This window comes from Cucumis melo, chromosome 2, assembly GCF_025177605.1.
Source record: "Cucumis melo cultivar AY chromosome 2, USDA_Cmelo_AY_1.0, whole genome shotgun sequence".
In the NCBI taxonomy this organism is placed as follows: Eukaryota; Viridiplantae; Streptophyta; class Magnoliopsida; order Cucurbitales; family Cucurbitaceae; genus Cucumis; species Cucumis melo.
In genome coordinates, this window is record NC_066858.1 from 25,262,437 (window position 1) to 25,288,374 (window position 25,938).

General features: G+C 32.8%; 4 protein-coding genes across 5 annotated transcripts; 1 reads left to right on the top strand and 3 right to left on the bottom strand.

Annotated features, from left to right (window-relative positions):
* The first annotated feature begins 473 nt into the window (after window positions 1-473).
* LOC103502406 (uncharacterized) lies at window positions 474-2,023 on the top strand. The gene has a single exon (XM_008466343.3). The coding sequence runs from the start codon at window positions 863-865 to the stop codon at window positions 1,748-1,750; it is 888 nt and encodes a 295-aa protein (XP_008464565.1). The 5' UTR covers window positions 474-862; the 3' UTR covers window positions 1,751-2,023.
* Window positions 2,024-2,785: 762 nt separating this feature from the next.
* LOC103502405 (1-deoxy-D-xylulose 5-phosphate reductoisomerase, chloroplastic) lies at window positions 2,786-11,259 on the bottom strand. Of its 2 annotated transcripts, XM_017047711.2 has the most exons (13): window positions 10,842-11,207; window positions 10,017-10,189; window positions 9,737-9,823; window positions 9,301-9,426; window positions 9,152-9,214; window positions 8,728-8,877; window positions 8,459-8,526; window positions 7,933-8,044; window positions 7,717-7,821; window positions 7,507-7,628; window positions 7,279-7,425; window positions 6,977-7,170; window positions 2,786-3,007 (listed from the first exon to the last, which is right to left on the bottom strand). In XM_017047711.2, exons 1-12 carry the CDS (start codon window positions 10,927-10,929, stop codon window positions 7,002-7,004), a joined length of 1,410 nt encoding a protein of 469 aa, XP_016903200.1. In that variant the 5' UTR covers window positions 10,930-11,207; the 3' UTR covers window positions 2,786-3,007; window positions 6,977-7,001. The 2 variants fall into 2 exon arrangements, with proteins under 2 accessions (XP_016903200.1, XP_008464564.1); XM_008466342.2 differs by lacking the exon at window positions 2,786-3,007 and having other exon boundaries at window positions 6,651-7,170; window positions 10,842-11,259.
* A 4,077-nt stretch (window positions 11,260-15,336) lies between these two features.
* LOC103502404 (peroxisomal membrane protein PEX14) lies at window positions 15,337-19,776 on the bottom strand. Its single transcript, XM_008466339.3, has 12 exons — window positions 19,435-19,776; window positions 19,019-19,269; window positions 18,836-18,881; window positions 18,491-18,678; window positions 18,099-18,285; window positions 17,917-18,006; window positions 17,486-17,553; window positions 17,323-17,365; window positions 17,172-17,230; window positions 16,715-16,759; window positions 16,238-16,306; window positions 15,337-16,010 (listed from the first exon to the last, which is right to left on the bottom strand). Exons 1-12 carry the CDS (start codon window positions 19,490-19,492, stop codon window positions 15,543-15,545), a joined length of 1,572 nt encoding a protein of 523 aa, XP_008464561.2. The 5' UTR covers window positions 19,493-19,776; the 3' UTR covers window positions 15,337-15,542.
* Window positions 19,777-20,730: 954 nt separating this feature from the next.
* Window positions 20,731-24,728, bottom strand: LOC103502403 (uncharacterized). Its single transcript, XM_008466338.3, has 9 exons — window positions 24,495-24,728; window positions 24,325-24,399; window positions 24,096-24,182; window positions 23,870-23,926; window positions 22,741-22,833; window positions 22,351-22,423; window positions 22,064-22,139; window positions 21,896-21,986; window positions 20,731-20,999 (listed from the first exon to the last, which is right to left on the bottom strand). The coding sequence occupies exons 1-9, from the start codon at window positions 24,543-24,545 to the stop codon at window positions 20,871-20,873; spliced, it is 732 nt and encodes a 243-aa protein (XP_008464560.1). The 5' UTR covers window positions 24,546-24,728; the 3' UTR covers window positions 20,731-20,870.
* Window positions 24,729-25,938: the final 1,210 nt, after the last annotated feature.

Consider the following 25,938-nt stretch of genomic DNA (forward strand, 5'->3'; position numbering starts at 1 on the left):
TCTCTATTTATCCAAAGATAACAATAATAAATTCATTTGTTGAAGTCTTAACTTCTAAGAAAATAAAACTTTCACATATATAAGACTTTCACAAAATTTACTTAATAAATGTTAGATTTTAATTTGAGTGTATAATATAGGTTCCTAAACATTTATTTATTTATCTATTTATATATATAAAATGATACATCTTGTTTATTTATAATTTATTAATTTGTAAGATTAATTTACAAATTTAATTTTTATAGCGTCAGAAAAATTAGAATTTAGTATTTATGATTTTTCATTAAGATCAAGTCTATTTGATTTTACAAAGTCTTAATGAATGACTCTATCAAATCATATACATGAGTAAGAACTAAATCCTAAAATTTCTTGGAAATTTGCATTTTCAAATTGTTTTAATTTTTCTCAACAAAGAAAAAGGAAAAAGAGAAAGGGAAAGAAAAAGAGAAAAAACAAAAAACAAGGGTAAGAGTGGGCCCAGCCCAGTGGGCCAGTTATGCTAACGTCACGGTCCACAACCCCAGCCCGCAAATTTGTTCAAATTTCTAAGGAAATACCAAAAGCTACGCATTGACTCCATCTCTTTCGCACGTGTGAAAATTCCCTCGGTCTTAATTTGCATTCCTGACACGTGTTACCAAGAATAAATAAAGCAAGTGCCAAATTAATTAATTAAAGCGCGTCAGTTGTAGAGGCCGTTCGTTTCATCGTCCGCTGTGGCGCCTTCTCCCTTTTTCACTTCCAACTATAAAACCATAATCCAAAGCTTCCATTTCCCCAAAACTTTCCGCCATTTTCGCACACCTTAATCTCCTCTCTAAACCTGGTGAGAACAGCGACTGTTAATTTTCAAACGATGGAACCTGATGAAGGTCCGGCGCATCTCTCGCTGTCGCCGACTTTTAGTAGCTATTCTTCAGGTAGTTGTAGCCTTGCTGAAATTGCTGCTAGAGTTGTTCGAGAAGTTGGAGAAGAACCGTTTGCAGATGCTGATAATTACGGCTGGGAGGCTCAAGGTTCTGTTTACCGTTTCCGAGAAAATGTGTCCACCGGCTCTGCGTCGGAAGGAGTTAGAAGTAATGACGGTGGTAAAAATTGTGATGATGATGAAGAGTTTGAGTTTGCTGTTCTCAGAGAACCAGGCTCGTCTACGAGTTCTGCTAATGAAATCTTTTACAATGGCCAGATCAAGCCGGTTTATCCGGTATTCAACATGGACTTACTGCTAGACAACGGCTCGCCGGTAGACAACGGATTGGAGAATTTGAAGAAGAAACCGGCTGTGCGTCGTTTGCCGTTGAGGAAATTGATGAACGAGGAGCGTAAAATAACGTCGTTCTCTTCATCTGGAGTGGACGATCTAGGAGGCGTTCCATTGGATTCGTATTGCGTCTGGTCTCCAAGCCCTGAGAAAACATCGCCAGGAAAAAGAAATAAAAGAAATTCTACAGCATCGTCAAACAGGTGGAAATTTAGGGATCTTCTATACAATAACAGTCGAAGTAAAAGTGAAAGAGAGGATGAACTTGTGAAGAGGAAGTCGAGTATTATGAAGAACGATGAAACTGGAAATGTATCAAAGGGAAAGGTAGATTATAGGTCTGGTTTCTTCACATCCTTCTCTGCACAGAACGCTCAGTATGGAAGGAACAGATCGGTGAAAGAACCGGAAAAGAGAAGATCCTACTTGCCATACAGACAACATTTGGTAGGATGTGTGGCTGATGCCAAAGGAAGGATATAGAATTTGCTTCCAATTTCTGAAGATTTGTTTGTGGATGCATTTCTGGAGCACATAACTATGATTCAAAAAGAACTGAAAAATTGTGTAGTTTCCAATCAGGTTTAAATTAGGTTTGTTCTCGTCTCTATAATTTTGTATATTTCATCAATTCTTTTTCTGTTCCAAAATGCTGTTTCCTTTTGTTGTGCTGTGTATTACACAAATTACAAGTTGCTTGTGATTGTATCCAATCTTCCTTTTAATGAAGACGATTCACAATGCGTTTCATGTGTCTCTTGATGACTTTCTTCAATTCTCTCCACTTGCAAGTTTTTGATGATTAATTGTTCCTGTTGTTAATGGTTGATCCATTTTTCATATCATCTTTAGTTTTCTATTTGTTGGAAGTCGGCAAGTTAACTAAAGCGTTAAACAAAAATAGTTCGATAGAATTTGCTATTTATTCAACGACTTTAATTATGTAAAGAACCACAGGTCATATATTGAAAGTATAGCCCATCATATTAGAATAGTTCTTTTTTTCCTTGGAATATCGCATAAGAATAGTGATTAACTTATTTAATGGTAAAATTAATAATTAGTAAACTTGATTAACATGAATAATGCGTCTGTTCTTCCATTGAATTTACAGATAATCCAGTTTTATTATATATGTTATCTGGATTGATGGATATTTAAATCATACCTAATCTACTTTCCTATACCCATTGTGGTGATGCAGTTGGTATTTAATCTAAGTGCTCATTATCTGGAGAGAATAAAGAATAAAGAATAAAGAATAAAGATCTTCCATCTTCCAAGTAAGTTTCCTTTTTACTTTTTGCTTTTAAATTTAATTTTACGTTCACTTTGTCAAATCTTATATTATATTTTATCTATGATCAGTTACGCATTACAACTAGTTTCATTATTTAATTCTATATCCTCTATAAAATGCTCATAAATTTGAATTTCTCTAGCTCTAAGGTAGTTACCGCCCCCTTTACTGTTTACGTTGAGGGAAACAACCACACCCACAAGAAGTCTGTGACTAAATGAGCTGCCAATATATGAATTTACTTCAACCTCTTTCCTCCAAAGAGGGGGAATAAAAGTTCCATACGTTCTCTTGTGAAAATGATAAATAAGTTATCAATTTTCATCCAGATTTTTTTACTTAAACGGAAAGAAAAGGAAGCAAAGAATTGTTAGTAAATAGTCTCTTTACTTGTGAAGACGAAGGGAATCAGAATGCACTTCTGTGGGGACATGGATGTCCTAGACAAAGAACAGACAAAAAAAAAACATCAAATTCAAAATCATCTTTAATCACTCAAAATTATTTTAATATTTAATTTTATATTTTTAAATACAATTCTCATATAATCAACAAAAGTAATTTTGAAAATGACTTGTGATTTTAATAATTTAAAAATATATAGATGGTTTAAATTATGTATCGAGCTACCGTAACTGGTTTGAACACAGTTACTGATAAAAAAAAAAAAAAAAAAAAAAAAGAAAGAGAAAAATTCGGATCCATATGAGAGGCTAAGGAATTTTTACCATCCCCTCTCATCATTAGAGGGAAGTCGCTGTTATTCTCTGTCCTCTGTATTGGGACTCATTGGATTATTGCATGAAATTATGAAAACTTTGAAGCAAGCATGTGAGCAGGTTCGTATGTCATCTATATTTATGATCCAGGTCTTTGGTCATGGTCCATTATTTTTGTCATTTTCCAACACAATCCTATTGCTGAGAAGCTCTTTCATTCAGTCGTTATCCATTGGAGCCTGAAAGTAATTATTCCACAGCTTTTCTAGGAAATTCACTTTAGACATGAGAGTGATTTTCAATTTTTACTTTTTTTTTTTTTTTTTTTTTTTTTTTTTTTTTTTTAAATAAGCTTATAAATACTAGTGGCACTCCTTGAAAACTTGGGAAGAGGCAAGTATAAACTTCAAAAACATATAACTAAAAGTGTAGCCATGACTTTAAGGATTCCTCTCTTAAGTTGCAACTCAATACTTCTAGTTTCTTAGTGTCCTTAGATGTCAAAGCCAATTCGTAGTGTTCTTAGATGGTAAAGTTAATAGTATTGAAATATTTATGGAAGTGTTTGACCCAAGAAGTTAGGGAGAGTAGAGTCGTGTATTTCACATTTTGTTTGGCCGGCCTGAGAAGTCTATAGGTCCTCATGATAGAGAAAAAAAACATTGATTTTATGTTTTATTAATTCTTCGTAACATAGACCCCGAAAATTCAGAACTCCTAGACGTGGAAAAAAGATTTATGTAAACATAGGAAATTAAGGGATTTGCAGCAACTTTGGCCCACACATTAGACCCCATCTACATGAACAGGGCAAACCATTTAAATTTCTTTTAGAAAAGCAACTGTCCTCAAGGAAGAACAACTTTGATAATTAAAGAAGAAATAACTGGGGCTTATGGACTGTTTTCTAAGTCTCATAATAGTCAAAGAATTTATAGTTGTGGGGCAGAAGACTCTGAAAGCAACTTTTGTTAAAGAGACATGAAAGGAACTATTAAATTGAGGGAGAAACTTATGCAAATATGCTTCTAACTTTAGAAAGAAAAATATAAATTATTTTTCAAGCCCTTGAATTTACTTTATGTCAGCGTGAACTAACCATTCTTGACATTTTATTAACAAGGACTAATTGCCTCTTATTGATATAATCCTTTCAAGATATTTTATAAAACGAATACCAATGTCGTTATAAAATTATTACCATCATAGGTTAGTTTAATAATAAAAATGAGACATTGTTTTAATATCTAACTAAGAAATCATAAATTCAATTTATGGTGATTGCCTAACTTAGAAATATTGCAGGGTTAAACGAATTGTCTCGTGAGATCAATAAAAGTTTGTTGTTTGGTGTTAGTGAAACTTCTCTTTCAAATTGACGTGAAAACTTTATTTTTTCTGGCTAGATTTCCCAAGCATCATTCTAAAGATTCGACATTGGACTCGAGCACAGACAATATTCCCTTCGTAGTATATTTTGTAAAAGAACAAAGAAAAATAAAAATAAAAAAGAAATTGAGAAAATGATTGGGCTAGGTGTTATGCTTGAGAATATTTCACAAAAAAGATACTGCTTAATCCTTATCAAGATATTGTTTGATATCAGTACCAAGTAGTTTATAATTATTCCTTCATCCTATACTTTGTAATGGAAAAAAAAAATTAAAAGAAATTCAGGAAATGATTTGGCCAGGTGTCATGCTTTAGCACATTTCACAAAAAAGAAAAGAGAAATGAGCAAATGGGATTTTTAGAAAGAAAAAAAAAATTGGAGGGAAGAATTTTGATTTAGAAATTCATACCTTTTGTAGTGGGTAAGTTGCTTGTTAAGAACTTGAGTGGGGTTTGAGTGTTAGCCATAGCTTTCAGATATTATAAATATAAGCTAAGTAGCCATAGCTTTCAGATTCAGCAGAATATTTCCTTTTATTTGAATCCTTTTTTTTAGCTTTTCTAATATTTCTATGCTTTGATATTTTTACTGTTCAACCATAATCTAGTTGATGGTTTTTTGGGGGTTTTTTCTTTTTTCTTTTCTCTTCTTTCCTTTTTCTTACTAGTATACAACTGAAAGTGGAACTGTGTGGTTTAAATTTTGAATTAAAACTTGTTTGACAATCCTTTTTGTAAACACTTTTTGTTATCTACTTTTACAGAATCCAAAGCAAGTTTTGAAAACTAAAAAGAGGTGAAAAGAAATGCTTGTTATTAGTATTAGGATTAGACTAAGAGATTCCTAAATTTCTTCTTTAATAAAAAACCAATTGTGAGAATTTTTTTTTTTTGGAAAGTTTATAATTGCTTTAACATGAGACAAGTGGAGGAAATTGTATTTCAAATATGTATGGTGCCTAAAACAAGTTATTACAAAATATTTTAATAAGGAAACCTCCAACACGTCAAGGAAGAAGAAACTGAATACTACTAATCAATTTGACAAGAACTTTTTACTATGATTATATTTTTAGCACTTTAGCACCTTATAAAAGGTAGTTAAATTGAGACCATAGATATGAATTGTTGATTATGCTAGATGCCTAGATTCGTATAGAGTTAGGAGTATAATGATAATTAGATATTCAGGAAGTTAATGGTTATTATGTAAGTGTGATTATTAGTAGTCACTATGTAATTGTGGTTACTAGGATGATTACATTATGTTATAGATGGAGGAAAGGTAGGTGAGATGGGAGAAGATTGTGTAGAGTGATCTAGGGTTAAGGTAAAAGCACTCGAAAAGGGAGGTTCTAAGTGCCTTATACTTAGATTTATCTTGTATTTTCTTATAATTTAATTACAATAAATTTATATCTTGTTCTTGTGAAGAATATTCTAATAAATTATTAATAATTTTGCTTATTTGCCTATATAGTTAGTTTTGATTGGACATGCTTGTGAGTTGTTTTGATTGGTCATTTTATACATGTTTGTGAACACATGCTTGTGAGTTGTTTGAAAATGACGAATGCTTTTAGGTTTAGTAAAATAAATAAAAATATTTTTTTAAAAAATATTTAATGGATACTAAATAAATTACTATCATATAGTATTGATACATGGGTTTTATCACTTTTTATTATTTGTAAATATTCTTTGAAATTTTGTTATTTAGAAAAACTTTAAAATATGTAATAGTTGAAAAAATGGAATTTAATTTTCATCTCAACTTAAATTTAAATACTTATAAAAAAATTTGACTCATGAAAAATTCAAAATAAGGGTTACAAAATGAATTAAAATATTTAAATAATTTTAATTTTATTTAGGATATTTTGTGATACTTGTAAATATTTTTAAAAGTTTTATCATTTAAAATAAATTTAATTTTATTCTACCTTAATTGAAAAGTTACTTTTTGTCTGCATTTATCAATTCACCTTATGACCTCCATTTCTTTCAATTGTTCCTCAAACAATAAGTATTCTGTACAACAGACTTTTCAACCTTAAAAATGAAAAATGAATGGCCTTTCACTTATCCCATCAAATTAATTTCACTTTCATTTCCCCCATAAACTGTAAACATCACAATTGATTTATAGTTTTGTGCTGTGGTTTTTTCCTTTCTTTTCATTACTATTATTTCTTAATTCCTAACTGATCCCTTATAAGCTACCTTTCTGCTAGGCCATTTTTATAAGACACAAACAAAACTTCCAAGCTCTCATCAAAGCATCAGTACAAGGTTTACCTTGTTGCACTGCCAATACGAATGGTTATGCGGCTACGGGACTAAAAGAGGAAGATGACTGCAAACTTGCAGCATAATCCCTAGCCCATAGGTCGTAATGTACGATCTCCTCAAGGGAAGGTGTTGTGATCAATTCGTTTCGATGCTTGTCACATGTTAGCTCCACAACCTTGAAAATGTCCAAGTAGCCGATTCTGTAAACAAGCAAAACTAAGGATTATCCTTGGAATTCTCGTCCTAGACCTAACGTTGGGTAGTAATATAATGTCAATGGAGTATGGGGTATGGAGTTAAATACGTACTTTTCATCAATGAACATTTCCACCGCCTTCTCGTTAGCTGCACTAAGGACTCCAGTCATGGTTCCACCCGCCCGTCCAGCCGCGTATGCCAGATCCATGGATGGGTATTTTACATTGTCTGGAGTTTTGAATGTGAGCGAACCTAGCCTGCATCATCAAATAAGGCGTAGATGATCATGAAGGTCACTTAAGGACGAAGAAAAAGCGAGAGCTAATTGAAAAACATACTTGCAAAGATCAAGGCGAGGCCAAGTTACTTCGGAGCAGTATAGTCTTTCTGGCCATGTTATGGTGTATGCTATGGGCAATCGCATATCAGGCCAACCCAATTGTGCTAAAACAGATGAATCCTGAAGACAGAAAGAGAAGACGCTCAAGATCTTAGCTGCCTCGTCCATTTCTTATCGAAATTAATCATTACTGTAGAGTGGTACAGACCTGTGTTTCTACCATAGAATGTATGATGGACTGTGGGTGGATTACAATCTCAATGTCATCATATTCAGCTCCAAATAAATAGTGTGCTTCAATGACTTCTAGACCCTGTCCAAAAATGAAACTTATCTTGTTACATGCAAACTTCTTAAACAACAGATATGTGAGTGTTTCTTATTAATTTGCAACTTGAATCACAAGGAAGAATTTGAATTATACCTTGTTGAAAAGAGTGGCAGAGTCGACAGTGATCTTCTTTCCCATGCTCCAGTTAGGATGCTTTAAAGCATCCGCAACTTTAACGTCCTTCAACTTTTCAACTGGCAAGTCCCTGTCATTAATAGCCTCAATAAACGATCTCTTTGTAGCATCAAGTTGGAGAATATATATATACAAAATGTCTGTAAGGTTCATATTGTAAAAGGTTGATTGATAATCGAAATTTGAACCCAACAAAACAACTTCTTTAACTATGGCCAAACGTTACATAGGTTCCCTAGGTTTATACATAAGTTTCCACAGCTCCAAATTTTTTCGTACTAATTTCAACTGATCTCTCCGAACCTTGTAATCTATAAATATAAACAAAGAATCTATATGGCAACATATGCAAGAGGAAACAAAATGCGAAAAAATCATTAAAAAACAATACACGAAATTAAAAGAAAAAAAGGAAAGTCCTTTTTGGATATTCTTCGTTTATTCAACTCGGTAACTAATACCAAAATATTATATAAATGAATACCTGAAAGCCCCACCAGAAGCGGTCAAAATAATGCGGCGAAGTGCACCCTCGGGCAATCCCTGAATACACTGGAGAAAGACATATCTTTAAGACCCTCCCAGTGAACTATAAGACACGATTGTGTATATACATATATGACAGTAGGTTAGCCAATAGGATAAGCAGAGATCTAACTAAGCCTCTAACTATCTAAGCAACATCAGTCGATAGTTTGTAGAAGGAAAGATACTCTGTTAACAGAAGTTCCTGGGAACGAATTCATTACATACCTGGAATATGGCTGAATGTTCTGAATCAGCGGGAAGGATCTTTACATTGTGCTTGTGGGCAAGGGGAAGAACAAAGGGACCACCAGCAATAAGAGTCTCTTTATTGGCCAAGGCTATGTCTTTCCCAGCTTCAATTGCGGCAACAGTAGGCTAAAGAAAGACACTAAGTTCAGCTTCTAGGCACTGTTGTTTATCTATAAGTACCCAACTAACAACATGAGGTGCTACAACCAGACAGAGTTCTCATTGTGCTAAACATACAATTATGATATCATGTACTTAATCTTACGAAGAGATGGTTCCAAACGAACCAATGCTATTCCTACTGAGATTTAGGAAATTTGGGTGGTATGTTCTTTTGTGAAATATAGATGTGTGTGTAGGTGTAACTATATTCCTTGGACTATTAGAAAAGACGGAATACCTTTAGTCCAGCACAGCCTACTATTCCTGTAACAACAGTGACTGCATCCGGGTGTCTTGCAACCTGAATGATTTCAAGAACATGGTTTAAAGGATGCAATTGGCTTTCATCAGTTAGGTTTTTTACAAAAACTAGACAGGGAAGAATACCTCAATTATTCCCTGCTCACCAGGGATAATTTCAGGCTTCTCATCAAGATCAGCCAAAGCCTCTTTGAGTTCATCAATTAAGGACTCATTTCTAACAGCAACTAATTGAGGTTTAAATGTTTTCACCTGAGCCATAGAATATCATGTTAATAAGCAAATAATTTAGCCTTCAAGGACAAAGTTTAAAAAATTAGGTAGATCTTTCTTGGCTTTGATAGTCCTTTTCATCCTTTCCCATCAGAGATAAAGAACCACAACCTCCGTATAAGAAGTTTGATTATGCTGTATTGCTATGGTTGGGTATATAGGCTTCTGTTCAGAATCGATTATCAAAGTCGCCACTGTACAGTAGTTAGATGGTGGTTTCATATCCAATATGTGTTTTCACCGAGCTGAAACAACTAGCTCCACAGAATATGACATCATAAATGAATACCTGATCTGCAAGGAGAGTTATATTAGAGCCAGCTGCCAGTCCCACAACTTTAAATTTCTCGGGGTGCTCTGCCACAATATCCAATGTCTGTAGAACAAAAAAATTGTAAATAAGAAACCGTTGAGAGACTAACAAATAAATTGAAAAAAACAAATAGTTGATTCGTTCAATATTTTTCCTGAAAGAGACAAGTCTACTACTCTCTTGAGACAAAAAATATTAATTGTGGACAGAAGAAAAGAGTTTTGTCTTGCTCTAGTAGATATCAAATCCAACATACTTGAGTTCCGATGGAACCAGTGGATCCTAGAATGGAGATAGGCTTCCGGCCATCCCATTTCTTATACCCCGGCGGTACGACCGCTTGTCCAGGCCAAGCTGGAGGAGGAGGCTGTGAAGAACAGTGAATTCTTTTATGAACTATAGTTCTGCAGTCCTTAATGGATGATCCACCTGAGAATAAAAAAGCTTAAGATTCAAACGCTGTTTAAATTGAATAAAACAACAGTCAATCTGCATATTTAAAGGTGCTGGAATCAACCTAGAGATCGACGGCCCTAAGAGCCCATTCTCCAGGTTCAAATTTATTCAACCACTCCTGAATCTTTTCACAAGACAATAAAACAACTAAAATAATAAACGATTGCGTCATACTCCGAACATATTCCAATCTTAAATAACGAATCAAACTCAACCGCAATTTCTTATTCACGAATTTCAACAGAGTATTCTGATGAATCAGTCAAATTTTAGGAAACAAAAAAAAAAAAAAAAAAAAACTCAGAGAATCATAATTCTAAAGTACTTCCAAAAAATTCAAGTTAAACTAAAACCGAAAATAATCCCGGTTGTTACGCAGATAAAACCTAAAAATCAAGAATAAACTACTGGCGATATGTCGATATAGGTAGCAATGCAGCAGCTAACCAGTCCAGAACTCCAGTACATGAAACTGATTCTCAAAAGGAAGAAAATATGAATCATCTATCTGTTTTCCTCAAATTGTTCAGCACAGCAAAAAAGAAAATCATGAAGCAAGGAAGAGAGAGAGAGAGAGAGAGAGAGAGAGAGAGAGAGAGAGAAGAAAGACGGAAAGTGAAAAAACCTTGAAGTTTGGTGAGGTGTCTGGAGCGAGAGGATTCCAAGAAGGAGAGTGCCTTGATTTCAGGCGGAGCAAGAACATTCAACGCCATTACAACTGTGAATTAAATAAGAAATGGAAGGAAGATCCGGCGAAAAGCTCTTGCAAACAAAGAAGAAGAAGAAGAAGAAGAAGAAGAAGAAGAAGAAGAAAAAAAAGAAGCAAGGAATTGAGCAAAATGGAGAAAGAGACGAAGGTTTTTTCTTCTTCCGATGAAGAGCTCGAGCCCCACAGTCCTTTGTGCCGGAATATGTGTGGTGGAGGAGACGGCAAGAATGAAAAAGAAAATAAAAACTCTTTTATAATTTTTTTTTCTTGTATAATTTTTTGGTTTTCTAATTTATTTAATTGTTTAATTAATTATAAAGAAGATAAGTGGAATTGGAAATTAGAATATGACCAAAATGGAATCAACGCTCAGCACTTGAATTTGTTTAGTTGTAATATTCCCTTCTTCCCTCCATAAATTCAACTCCCTCTACCTTTTCTCTTTCTCCCCTTAATTAACTAATTAAGCCCAAAACACTTGTTAATCACTATGTTTATTATTAATTTAATTTTACTTAGAAAGGAAAATTGTAAATAAAATAAAATAAAATTGTACAAACCATTTACCATATTTTATAGCATTTTTTAGTAAATAGTTTATATTTTTTTTATCATTTTTTAAAAAATCATTTTTTAAATTCGTTTTAAATATTTATTTTCATGAAGTAATTTATAGATATTAGATAATACGAATTAAAGACCTCAATATCATATAATATACTAAAAAATTCGTTAAAATACGGTATTTTATTACTTTTTCTTTCAATTTTTAACAATTATTTTATTGGTTCGAGTCATTTGTGAAAATAGTAATTAATTTGATCTACCTAATTATATTCTATTTTATATAATATATTTTTTTCCTTAAAAGTTTGTATTTTGTTAATTTTAATACCCTTGTTTTTTATTTAAAAGATGAAAAAAGAAAAAAGAAAAAAAAAAGACCTTTCTTTTGGGGGAAAAAGATGGTATGTTGGTAACTCTCCATATTTGGATGGAAGATTTTGAACAGAGTAGTGATTAGAATAATAATTAAAATAAAAAATACTCATAAACTTGCGTTATTAAGCTTACTACCATTTCTAGAATGTAATACATTAAATATAGTCTACATTCTAACCTTGAAAAAATATATATTAATGTTTTAATTTGTTAAAACTTACTTCTTCTATAAAATATATTCTTGTAAAATATATTCTTGTACATGTATAATTTAAACAGGAAGATATTTTCTTTAAGTGATGTAATTGTTGAAAATGTTTATAAATATAACATATTATATTTGTCATATTACATATGTCTAATTGTCTAACGTAGTATATATAATAATCTATTGTTTATCGCTAGTTAATACATATAAGATTTCGTTGGCTATTTTTAAAACAATTCATGAATATATCGAACTTTCTTTTTCTAATGTGTGTGTATATATATTAAAGTTATTGTTACTGTCTTAGTTTTTATAAATATAAACTATAAATATCATCAAATCTTGGGTATATACAAAAAATGTACGGAAGGATGTAAAAATGAATTTAGGAAGTATTACTCATAATAGGATGAAATTGTAACATAATGTAACGGATTGAGTGCTTTGAATCCGATTTATAATATAAAAACCTATTCTATTCTAACAATTTTCAATCCAACTATTTTTTTCATTGTTTTTACATTATACGATCTTATTTTTCATCACTTATTTTCTAACACTTTTCTAATGTCAGTAATCAATATTATGTTTTAACTTTTTAATAAATCGTAAATAAGAAATATGTAGTTAAAATTCTATAGAAAAAAGAACCATAAATTTATCAAAATTCTTGAAGAAGAAATTGGTTTTATTCTTTCCTTTTTAATATTGTTATCTTGTAAGGATAAGGCTTTGAACATTAACAAAAGATGTCTTTGGCATTCTTGTTTGGTTAGAAACACAAGGTCGAGGTAGATTGAAAATGATGTTTTTCATTCTCAATTTTTAATTCCTTTTTTAAAGTAAAATGATCGGAATATTTAACGTCGTATTTTTTCAATATTATCTCCATTGTGAAAATTTTTTCAAGAATTATATGACGTTCATTAATAAATCACTTAATGACATTTCAAATAATAAATTGAGGTAAACTACATAGAATTAGAACATTTTTTTCAATTCTCCATGCTCATCTCTAAAATATGCATGAATTAAAGTTATTGATCTTAATATTAGCTACTATTCACATTTGAAGACTAATGTACAATAGAAAATTTAATGTTTTATTCGTATGTCTAAAAAAAATATATCGAACAAACACTTATGTCAAAGATAAACACTCTAACTTATATATATTAATGCATCAATAATTATTTTTTACGTGCCAAAATAAGCATAACTAAAGGGAAAAAAATATAACATAAAAGAAACAATAATACACATCAGATTTAAAGTTATAGAGGAAGCAGTAGTGAAAATAGACCGACTCTGAGTCTTTAATTTATTATATTGGATTGGAGTGGAGAAGTTGGTTTATGTTTGAAAAGGAAAAAAGATAAATGACTCTTTAGTTTTTCCGATAAGGACGGATGTATACTCATATAGTAAAATTAATTAATAAATTATAAATGCAATGTGAATTTTGAATTTTTCTTTCTTTTTTTTTCTAAAAAAAATAGATAAATATGCATATCACGTTTTTTTCATTTTTTATCTACCCATTTAAATTCCATGGATTTATATTCGGGTACATTTATTTATTAAGAAAACAACTATGGAAAGTGTAGGACAAACTCAAGCAACGTGAAATTCGTGGTTTGGAATGGTTGGATCATCTAAAAAGGGTTGTTTTTAAATATAAATGAAATAAAAGTTAAAAAAAAAAACTATAAATAGATTCAGAAAATTTTACTGATATTTTTAGTAATTTTATCATTTGAAAAAAAAATCCATCTAAGGTTTTATGTATATAAATATAATTTTGTTATTAATAATTCTATTGTTTTCAATAAATTTACCAACAAATAGAGAAAAGAGAGGAATATTGTTATAAAATTGACAAACACAAGCTGTGACAATTATGTGTAAGAATAGTCTTAACTAATTTTAGAGTGCTAAAAGTCCAAGTCTAAGTCTGTGAAGATTGAAGAATGAGACTGGCAACAAAAATTTCTAGTCTAAATTTGAATTAGACCAATTGGAAAAAGAAGAGAAAAAGAATCACGAAAACTTAAACAAACAATCAAACAATTTGGCATGTAATCTAGAGAGGACTTAAACCAACGACTTGGTATGATGTTATGTTGTCTTATGTTTTTTGACGCGTCGTGTCAACACATGTATTTTGCATATTTGCCCTTTAAAATCCGTCTCCAATCCAACAAAATACGACCCTACAGATGTTATTTATTAATCATGACAAAATCAGTTACTCGCTAATAGTACAACCCTTCAACCAAGAAGAAAAGTTGTATGACTAAAATTTATGAATATTATGACACACATCACATGTTCTAATTCACTAAACAACGATTTTGTGGTTTTGAAGATAACAATTGCAAGTAGAAACTTAGTACACAATCACTTTCAGTTCATAAAACCTTCAGAGATTCATAACGACAGATAAGGTGAGCCGGGGTTGGGAAATGGATTCCCCAATCCATCCCTGAGAACCTCCTAGTCTTGAATTATTTTTTGTTTTATGAGATGTATGAAGTACACGGGGCAAGAGCCCAAGACCAAAGGAGTTGCAATATATTTCTCCAATCAGTTATAAGAGAAGTAAAATTGAATGCATAAAAAAGAGAAGTAGATTTACACCAAGTCATGTCTAGGTAGATAGTAAGTTCCCATATTCCATCATATGATCTTTCTTTTTCTTTGGAAATACGATTGTTTCTTTCTTTTCAAATTGTTCATAAGAAAGCACGAATGTGGTATCTTAAATCACCAATTCAACCCAAAAGCTTAAACTAGTAGGTGAAGGCAAACGGTAAACTATAATAATCACTAACTAAACATCACACCAAGTCATGTCTACAATAATTTACACTCCAAACACAAACTATAATAATTACTAACTAACTTTGCACCCCAAACAACCCTTTTAAGGAATATTAAACAACCTTTTAAGGAATATTAAAAATTTCAAAAGCTACATTTGCGGACAAAAAAGGATAGGAAATTTTTTTCAAGTCAAATTATCATGGATGAATGGAAAGGAGCATCACAATATCTAGCGGTATGGCTGTTGAGAACTAGAGTAGTTAGTATTTTCAGGTTCTTAGAGTTCTGCAGTATGGAAAAGCACAGATACAAAAAGAACGAAGAAATCTACATAGAATACAAGTTTGACAGCTTAAAGCAGATTCTCGTAACAGAATTCAACACCAGTTACTATCCATCCAGAAATTGTGCACGGTGTTAAAAAGAAAAACAATGTACTATCAAATACGTTGCGTAATAACTTTATTCTATAAATGGCAAATAAGACAGAGTATTTTTTCAGGATATTCAATAAAATACGCAAACATGTTTCAGGAAATGAGGTAGCGTTCATACATCTATTTCTATGAATTTAGAAGGAAAAAGTTCATGAAACTATACCTCCAGATCATACGTGGTGTTAATAATACTTTAGTGCCATCTCATTGTCCTCCGGTACCATTATCTTCCACTTGTATCTCACTAGAGCTCAATCCCAAGTTCTCATAATCGACTGCTCCCCCAGCTTCAGAAATTTTTGTGGCCTTCTGCAACTCATCGGTTACTTTTGGTTGTGTTGCTAACTGTTCATCAGTAAACTGCTCTTTCTGAATAGTTGGTTTTGGCCTTCGGATGGCTTCAGCTGCTTCTGGCAATGCAACAGGAGGCGGTTGAGGAGGAACCCAAGCACGTTGAACGGGTTTCTCAGCAGAGAGACCATTGGAAGAGCCTACTTTCAACTCATTATTATCAATCTCTGTAGTATTAATATTTCTTTTCTGCCACCAAGGCACTGAAGCGTTATCGTTTTCGTAAGTCACACCATTGTTTTGTACCAAGGAATTCAAACTGGCATCTTCTTGAGACTGAGGGAAAAAGCCAGGATTGTTTTGCGTACCAACCTCCCAAGGCTATTATTACATGCAGACACAAAAGAGAAATTAGTAAATATTTTCCTTTTGCTTTAGTTCACACGAGATCAGTTAAAACATATATGTATCAAAAGTCTCTACTTATGGTTAATCTAGATCCTTTTTGGGTAAAGCAAAGCCAGTTTTGATTTACAATGCAATGTGCTAGAAATAAAAATGATATCAGAGACAAGGAAAAGCTGAAGAACAACTTTCATTTAATAAACCTTGGCTCTAGGAGCTAGGCGAGGATTTGATGGTGGCTGATTCGGGTTGGGAGGTGAATCATCTATGTCCTGCAATGAAGCCAGTATTGAGAGACTTAGAACAAACCTCACAAGGAGGTCAAGAGCATAAGAAAAAAACAAGCACAACTACAATTTTAGTCCTCGAAGTAAGATATCGATTTGATTTCTCTTGTTTCTTTAAAAGACAAAAGGGAGTGAAAAAAGAAAAATAGGTGGAAAAACCCTGTTTTCAGCATTAATTTGATCCACTGGCACAACCATTCAACTAAATGCCATTTCCAATAAATCCAATATGACCAATTATATACCAACAGCTCCTTGCGGTTGGAATTACAAATATTAAAACCCAAAAGAAAAGTCAGACTTGATACCAATCATGTGCGTGTGTGAGTGTCTAAGGAACCAATTTGAAAGCCAAAGCTCTATTCTACCCAGAAAAACCAATTAATAGCTTACTCTAATATTAGATGGCTTTTCTCCTCTCTGGATCATGGCCATGATCTGTACATAAATAAGAACAAGAAGATATGAATCAATGCAGAACAAACTTAACTAAGATACTAAAGAACACATCAGCAACCAGCAGCAATAATTTACTATCAGTAAATAATTAACTGCACCATATAAGAAATTGGCAGCTTGTTAATGTAGGTCAAACCATGGTGTGGCAAACGGCAGGTTGTTCAATAAAACTCTCGCATATGAGGTCAATTTTCTCAGCTGAATTGTCTATTTATATTGTAAACAAGTGTTTATAATCATGACAAACAGTCAATAGTAGTGAGTTTTCTCATGAAGTATTAGATTATGTAAGGTTACAAATCTACATAGCAGACAGCGTACTTTGACGCGGTAATATACTCTTGAACAAAATAAAGTCATTGTCCAGAAGTGACATGGGAGATTATGTTACCTCCGTGTAAGACTTGGGATGTGGTGCAACTGAGGGTTCAACAGGTGTGGCAAATGTAGCTGCATATAAAAAATTTAGGCATTTCACAATGATGCTAATGTTTCAAAACAAAAAACACCGTACAAACAGCACTTAAACTGCTAATAACAACCTGGCTGCAAGCTAGGGTCCACCTTGCCATTGGAATATGGTTGCTGAACGGTATTAAAATGAATTGAAGGTCAAAATTCAGTGTGGGGACCAGATACCGTAAAACCAAAATATCATCTCATGCCAAACAAATGTTGCCCATTCAATGACCACTATTAACTCACCTTTGAACTCATAGGAGTTATTCGATAATCTTCTTGATCAACAGTAGTTGTTCTTCCGTACGTGGTTGCTACCAATTTTTGTAAAGGAATTAAGAGTACTCATTAGTTAGTCAATATATTTCTGATAACCGAAATATCATTTGCAGATATATTTCATAGTGCTAATTTCATTTTCTCCATTACCAAAAAAGTTCTTCCATTTGTGCTCTTTGCTGATTCAAAAGGAAAAAGGAACAAAATCGCAAGATTTTGCAAATATTTTCTAACCAATCTGACTGACCAAATCAAACATGTTACCTATCTCCTTAACTTAAAACCTAAATATCAACGCCATTTCCATCCAAGTAAAAGATTATAAAACTTGCATGCCTTACAATTCTTTCATTTTTCTTCATTAAAAACTCTTCTTTCAGATACTTAGTCTGTTATACCTTCCAATTTCTGAATGGCATTGAGCATCAACTTCATCTGCCCAAGCTGAGCAGCCAACAAGTCAACACAGTCCTCAAACTTTTTTTTCTCTGAAAGGTATTGAAAATATAGTGTTACAATTTTTTCAGTCCAAATAAAAACTTAACTAAGAAGCAGTAGAAGAGGATATAGCTAAGACCACCTTCATTTTTTGAAAACATCATCTCTTGACTCGCCTTTGCTACATCAGATGCTGCTGCTGCTGCTGCTTTGGCAGCAGCAGCTGCTTCCTCAGCTGCACTTGGTTTTGAATCAATTTTCTTCTCAATGTCATCGTCTTCTAATACAACTTTACGCACCCAAGACTTTAACCTAGGAATAATAGAATTCTGAAACAGAGAATTTTTTATTAAAATTCACAAAAACTTCCAAATATAGTTTATATTTGTCCTGAAAAAATGGGGTCATATTTAAAAATGCACTCAGCCCTCCGTCAAAACATAAAAATACCATAAATCTTCAAACTACAGAAACAACACCCATAGTCATAAAATGTTTGGCCCTTCAAAGAATAGCGAGTAATACAAAAGTTACCTTGATTACTACAACTGTTCCAGCCCCTGAAACAGCCAATATTCCTATTGCAAGGATGGCGTGTGACCAATGGAATCTTGACCGTGCGATAGTACCCACACGAGATTCACCACCAGCAGGAGTGACCGCAGCAACTGGTTGAAGAGATTTCGTAGAGGGCTGTGGCTGAACTGTGTTCACTTGTCCATCTGTTCACAAATAAGCACATAAAACCCAATGAATTTGAGCAACTCAAGAATTTTCAAGACATAACAATAAGAGGAAGAAAAGTAAATAGTGCGGAGAAGGGAAAACGGACTGAATAAACTATGAGCGTTCTACTTTACTCCTCGAACTAATCATCACCTTGACTCGCAGTCGCAGTAGTAGTCTGAGCATTGGAAGGAGGGTCCTATTTTGACATCCCCAACGCCAAAAGATAAAAGAAAAATGAAGAGTGGACAGCAGTTAGGAACAGCATACAAATAAAAAAAAAATCGACAAAAACCCAACAATCTATAAGACAATTGAATGGTAAATTTAGCTTACGGGCACACGCCTGAATGCCTCATCAATCTCTTCCTTCGTAAGACCCTTTCTTTCTAAAAACGATCGTCTATACACAACAGGAGAGCCTCTTACTCTAGGATGTTGAAGAAATTTCACAGCATTTTGCACTTGATCCTCTCTCATAGGTTCAGAATTTACAAACACCGATGGCGGAGAGGTTTGCTTCTCAACCTCCACCTTCGCATCTCCATGATCCTCAATCGTAGCTCGTGCAGGAGCTGGAGCTGGAGCTGATAGAATTAAAAACACCAACCTTCACTCAATACTAACATAAGAAGAATAAAATTGGAAACCGATACCAAAACTCGAGGTTTCAACTTAATCATAGCATATCACAGTACAAACAATGGAAACTAAACTGGAAAATAAATCAAGAAATGGAATGAAATTCAGACCAGAATTGTGTGAATTGTCGTCATTGGAAGAAGGAGGAGCAGATTGAGTTGCCGCCATGGAAGCTCCTTCTTCAAGTCTTGCACATCAAAGCTTTCAGCCAAGGCAAAATTCGATCGAAGAAATTGAGGGATAAAGAGGAAGATAATTTGAAGGATAATAATGAAGAAATATCAGAAGAAAGCTGCGGGTGGAGGTAGAGGCGGATGCTGGATTTTTGCGCATTTCGAAGAACTAATTATTTATTATTTATTTTTGTAAATTTGGGGGTGGAAAATTGGAAGAGAAAAAGAAAATAATTGGATAAATATCTTTTTTTTTTTTTTGCATCACCAAATAGAAATTTATAGAAAGGAATTTTCTGACGAATTTCCGAAAATGTTTTCTTTTTTAAGTTTATGTATATGTGTGTATGTGTGTATATATATATATATATAGATGTTTTCGTGTTGATTTCCTTCGAAAATTACAATGATTTTCAATTGTCATTTAATTGTTTGAAATTACTTACTTTTTCTTTTGGTTTCTTTTTTACCCCAAAACATTAGAAAATGCATATTTGATTGACTACTCTTTAGATTTATTGACTTGAAGTAATTAATTAATCAGTGGTAATCGTCATTAATTTTCTAATATCCGTAGTGATAGTATTAGGGGTTAAAAATTGATGTGTGAATGAAACTCATCTTAAATATGCTCTAGTTTCAATTATAAGTAACCCATAGAAATTTGATAAATAATATCTCTAATACAAATATATTTTTTTAATATCATAGATTTTCATTTATCACGTTTAATTGCTAGAAATTAGAAAAAGTACGATTCTAGTATTTTATATTGATCACCACACTCTTAAGGTATTTTTATATGTAAATCACCTCTTTAAAACAAAATTTAAATTACAAATTGGATAAAAAAGATATAATTCAATTAACTCTAAAAAGTTAGGCTTTAATCTTTATAGCTCGGACAAAACTTCATAAGAAGCCACTATAATTTAATAAAAAAATTATAATATCTAGCTTATCAACTATTTCGACAATTTTATCAAACTGTAGGAATCGATTTCTTTTTCAGTTATAAGGATCAAAATTTTGGTACGTCCCATGACTCCTAAACAGATCCACAGTGGTTCAATATTCTGATACAATTGACATCGAACAATTTAACAAAATTAAATTTGGAGTATGTCTGCTCTTCTTTCCCTTCAGGTACATCTGCTAAACAAATAGAATTATGAAAATTTGATCCACACACTATCTTTAATTCTTTTTCGGGGCCAATAACTCCTTAACAAGTAGACCAAATAGCCATTTTACTTGAGAGCTAATGAATATAATTAAATCGTGAATCTTTCTCAATTTCAAAGAGAAGAAAAGATTTGGTTACTGTTTTCGTAAGACTTGAGTTAAATAATACATGACTATAAATTAGAATTTTAACTTGACAGCTTTAAATTGGCAAGGAGTTTGTCCACCATGATTCTCTGTTGAACACCAGACAGAGTTTCGGAGTTCAATATTGCATTTGAAACAACAATGATTGTAGACGGAGAATCAGCATTGACCTGGAAGAAGAGATGGAGATGCCAAAAGTAAGAAAGGGCTGTTTATTAGTAAGATTGGTAGAATAAATTTGGTTAAAAAAAAAACACTTTCGGTCCTTCAACTTTCATGAAAATAACAAGTCACCAAATGTTAGTAAAGAGTGATTTAGTCCTAATACTTTACCCTTGGTAAAGGTTTAGTCCATTATCGTAAAAAACTTCGAGAAAATTGTTGATATTTATTACATAACTTATTATAGTTTATACATAAATTTGATTCCCAATTTCATAAAATCTTACTTATATTTTGTTAGGCCACCCATAGTAAAAATGTATGCTTGTATGCAAGAGAAGGAGAAGGTAAGGAAGTCGTAAATATGGGCCCCGGGAATACTGTTAATTAGGGGGCCGTGATGCTTTACGTACAAGCATAAATATTGTTTTGGTTATTTGGGGAGGGCAGCTTTTTGGAAATTGTCTTGTATTAGGTCTCCTTGCAGAAAGATAGGAAGCTCTTGAATCCTTCCCTCACCGTTGTTGATAAATAAAATTGAGACTAAGGCTTATCGTATTTTTCACAACAATGACTAAATCGGTTCTTATTAAAGTTTAGGAACTAAATTGTTACTAAGTTTAAGGATTAAATTATTGCAAAATTCAAGACCAGAAGTGGTTTTTTACCCGGAAATTACATATTCAAGTTTCAAAGAAGCGTTATATTAGAGATTGAAAGAAGAAGATGAAGAATGGAGTAATAATCCCAAGTTTCCAACAACTAGATATAACTGTCAGATGAGGAAAATTTCTCTTCAATAAATAGAAGGTTAATGTGTGCTAGAAGGAAGTATGGGAAGAGAATTATGCATAGCAAACCCATAGTGTTTAGCATTGAAAATGTAAGGATTGAAGAAAAGTACCCAAACGCGGCCATTTAAACCAATTGCTGTCTCGAATGAAAGCTTCTTCCCAAGAGATTCAAGAACTGGACATGGGGGAGAACTTAGAAGCCTAGAAGTGAGGATAATCAATGAGAATTAATGATCAGAAGAAAGGGAAAAAAAATTAAGAAAAGCAATTTAGCTTACATTCTTGATAAGCCAGTTGAACACTCAAACATGAAGCCATCTTTCAGGAGGCCAAATCCAGCTGCTTTCCCACTTGCTACACAGAACAAAATGATACTCACGTGAGACATATTATCGCAACAACCAAAAACCGAAAAAGAAAAACGCACTTGCATGGAGAACGCAGATGCTGCCCACCCCTCTTCAGATGATGAGTTTACGTGAACATCAATATATTTCTTTGGTGGAGACTGTTTTAAACCTTCGAAAAGTTTATTGAACGTGGAGATATGAAGAAGTTAACTAACCATCAGTGCATGCCAACTCAGGATTCATTCCAGGGTTTACCTTCACTACGCGCACATAAAGCAGGGCACCCATCTATGAAACAGAGAATAAATAGGACATGTTTAAGGACCAAATACACTTGGAATATAGGATATATAGATTGCAAAAGAAAATAAGCCAACAAAAGGTAAAATAGTACACCTTTTACTACAGAAGTATAATTCTTAACCACTCCCTGCACCCCCACTAGGACCCAATAAAAATGGGAAAAAAACACACTCAAGCAGAACCTCTCGTGGATAATACATGAACTGACAAAGTATAAAACTTCTAAAAAAGGAAGACAGGAGCAACTATATCGAAAGGTCATATAGTGAAAATAACAAAATTATGTAAAAAATTATGCATACCTCAAATTTTGGTATGTTTCGCCTTGTTCCTCCTTCAAATGCAAGAACGGGAAGAAAGGCTAATGACGGACCTTTTATGTCAACAAGAAAATTCTGCAAACGGGAAAAGAAATAATTAAATGATGATAACTTAAAAGGTAATCGAACAAAAATCTAACAGACTCCAACTTCCCAAGGTTTATACACATAGAAATAAGAAAGAGAAAATAGAGAAGCCTACAGATATTGTTGTATGTGAGGAATGAGCATCTTTGTGATATTTTTTTGGGTGCACGTCTGCTGTGACTTCGTGGAGCCTAGGTGTTACAGTTAGAGTTAGGTAGAGAGTGCATTGAGTGTGTTCTGTGCACGTGGATAGCCTTCTATAAGGGCAAGTCTGAGAGAGGAAAGGGTATTCATTTGGTATTTGGTTTCAGGTCTCATATTTATTTCGAGGGTTCTCACAGAAGGGAGCACTTGAATAACCTGCATAGGCTATTAACATAAACAGTTGAATCGTTGATAAAAACAAGTTGATGTTTACCTAAATCTTCCCTAGTATCACAGGACTAATTAGACATGGATACCCTCGCAAAGGTGCATTTTTGCAGAAGGCAGGAGGACCTAGATCAATTTTTATGGGATTAGTTTGCTCACTTCCTTCGGAGTCGCTGAATAAAATTACTTGGTGTTTGTCCGGTTCAAATTAGATATGGGCCATATGGCAAGGTTTTGCTGTAGGAAGTGCTTCTAAATCCTCCTCCCTACAAGGAGAAGGGCAAAGTTTTGTGGCCTGCTACTTTCTTTGTACTTTTGTGACATTTGGATGAAATGCATATTAGATTTGTAGAGAGATTGGGCGATCTGGCAAGAAAGTTTGGGAGGAAGCTATGTTTAACGCCTATTTGTGGAGATTAGCGACTAAAACTTTTTTGTAATTACGAGCTTGGTCTTGTTCCTATGGTTTGGAGTCTTTTTCTGTAGCTAGGGCCAGGCACCCTTTCCCTTATATATTCTTTTATTTCCCTCAACGATAGCGTATGTGGATACCAGTCAAACCATACCATCCACACACGACAATCGGAAACAGCATGGGCCAATCATTTCATAATTGAACGTATACATGTTTTAACAATAAAGCAGCACTTACGTCGGCTCTAGAGTCAAGCACGATTCCAAGGACACAATCTTCCGCACATGGCACGTACTGGAAAACAGCAAATTATATAAAAAGTAAACGTCAGGATGAAAATGCTAGCAATTCGATTAAAGAAAACCCCCGAAACTAGCGTTGAAGATCACAATTCAAAAGATAGCTGAAAGAACAAACAACATAAGGATCCTCAATGCCAATTTGAACAATGTCATTTACCTACCCTTTTCTGTGAGCTTTCAACCCAATATTTGTTTGGTTTCGAGAACCTAAGTTTTCCAACTTTGGAGACAGAAATAGCATCTTGGTCCTGAAAGATTATTTTAAAAAAAAACATGAAATTAAGAAATCTTGTAAACAACGCAACTGCAAATGAAAACTAATGGGTGTTGAAAAGCAGAAACATATAATAGAAGCATAAACATTGAAAGAAAGAAAACCCTAGGAGCCACCTGTCGAAGACCGCCTCCAAGCTTGATGGTCTCGTTGGTCATGTTTGAGAGGTCAAGAACCACATCTCCTGGAACCTAAACAATTTTACATTCCAACAAAAATGCCTGAATTCTCCAATACATTAAGAAACTGCAGAACATCGAACGGATGAGGTTAATTCCAAACTTACAACTGGCTGATCAACGAGAGTAGATGACGAACTAGAGGGCTTTTCAACCATTGCTGCGGATACAAGTAAAAGAAATCTTGTACTTGCAAGCGGCGATCAGAAGAATGGTGAGCGATGAACACGAAAGAGAGAAGTCATACGCGCGAACAAGTGCAGAACGAATTGTTTTGAGAATTTATTAGGGGAAAATTAAATTTCACGGGATCACTTTTTTAACCTAAGCTTTCCGTACGTACATCTTTTGCTGATATATATATATATATATATATATATATATATATATATATATATATATATATATATATATATATCAGGTGAAGGGCAAAAACGATAAATTTTGACGAAATATTAAAAAAATAGTAAAATTTCAGATTTTATTTTCAACCGACGTCGATAGACGTTGATATGCAAAAATTCAAATTTTATCAATATAAAATATTGATAGGCACTGATATGCTTGTAGACAATAATAAAACTCGAACAATAGGTTTCATTGATATAATCTAAGATTTTATCATACGTAGTAAATATTTTAGTTTATTTGAAATATTTTAAAATATTCCTGTATGATACAATTTTTGAATCGAAGTCCGTTTTAATTACTTCTTAAAAAAACACATTATAACTTAAATAGTAGTTAAAAACGTTTCAATTTTTAAGAATCATAGTGACAAAATTACTAAAAATATTTATAAAATATAAAAAACATTTATATATTTCATATAATTATTTTGTAAATATTTCACATGTTTAATTGTATTTTTAATATTCGAAGTTACAATTTTAAATTATACACCGTCCAATTTTAGTCTCTTTGCTTTAATTAAATTTAAATTTACTCTCTCAAAATTATTTTTTACCAATATTTACTAAACAATAACTTTACATGCTTCAAAAGGAAAATGATTAAAAATAGGAAAATGGATAAAACTAAGGGTATGTTTTGGGGGAAGGAAAGGAAAAGACTATATAATTCTTTCCATGTTTGGGGCAAGGAATAAGGGGAGTGAAAAGAATATATTTAATCCCCCTATTCATTTTTAATCCTTCTCTTTCTTTCTCTCAATCCCCTCTTATTCCTTCTTATTTCTTTTCTTTCTTCCTTAAAAGGTGTGAAGTTATTATTTTTATTATTTTAAATTAAGAATATTATTATTTTAATATTATATTTTAAAATAGAGTTGTATGATATAACTGATATTCATCGTTTAACTGTACTTGGAAAAAAATATTTGTTTCCCATATTTCATTTCGTTTCAATGCTATTACGTTGGTCGTCATTTTTTTAAATCGATTGTCAACGATATGTAATTTTTTGTTGTACTTACAACATCAATTTAAAGAAAATACATGTAATTTCTTTCGCAAGTAATGCATCAATTAATTTTTTGACACGAAAAGCTTGCGAACGAAACGTTCAAAATTAACGTCATATTTACAAAAG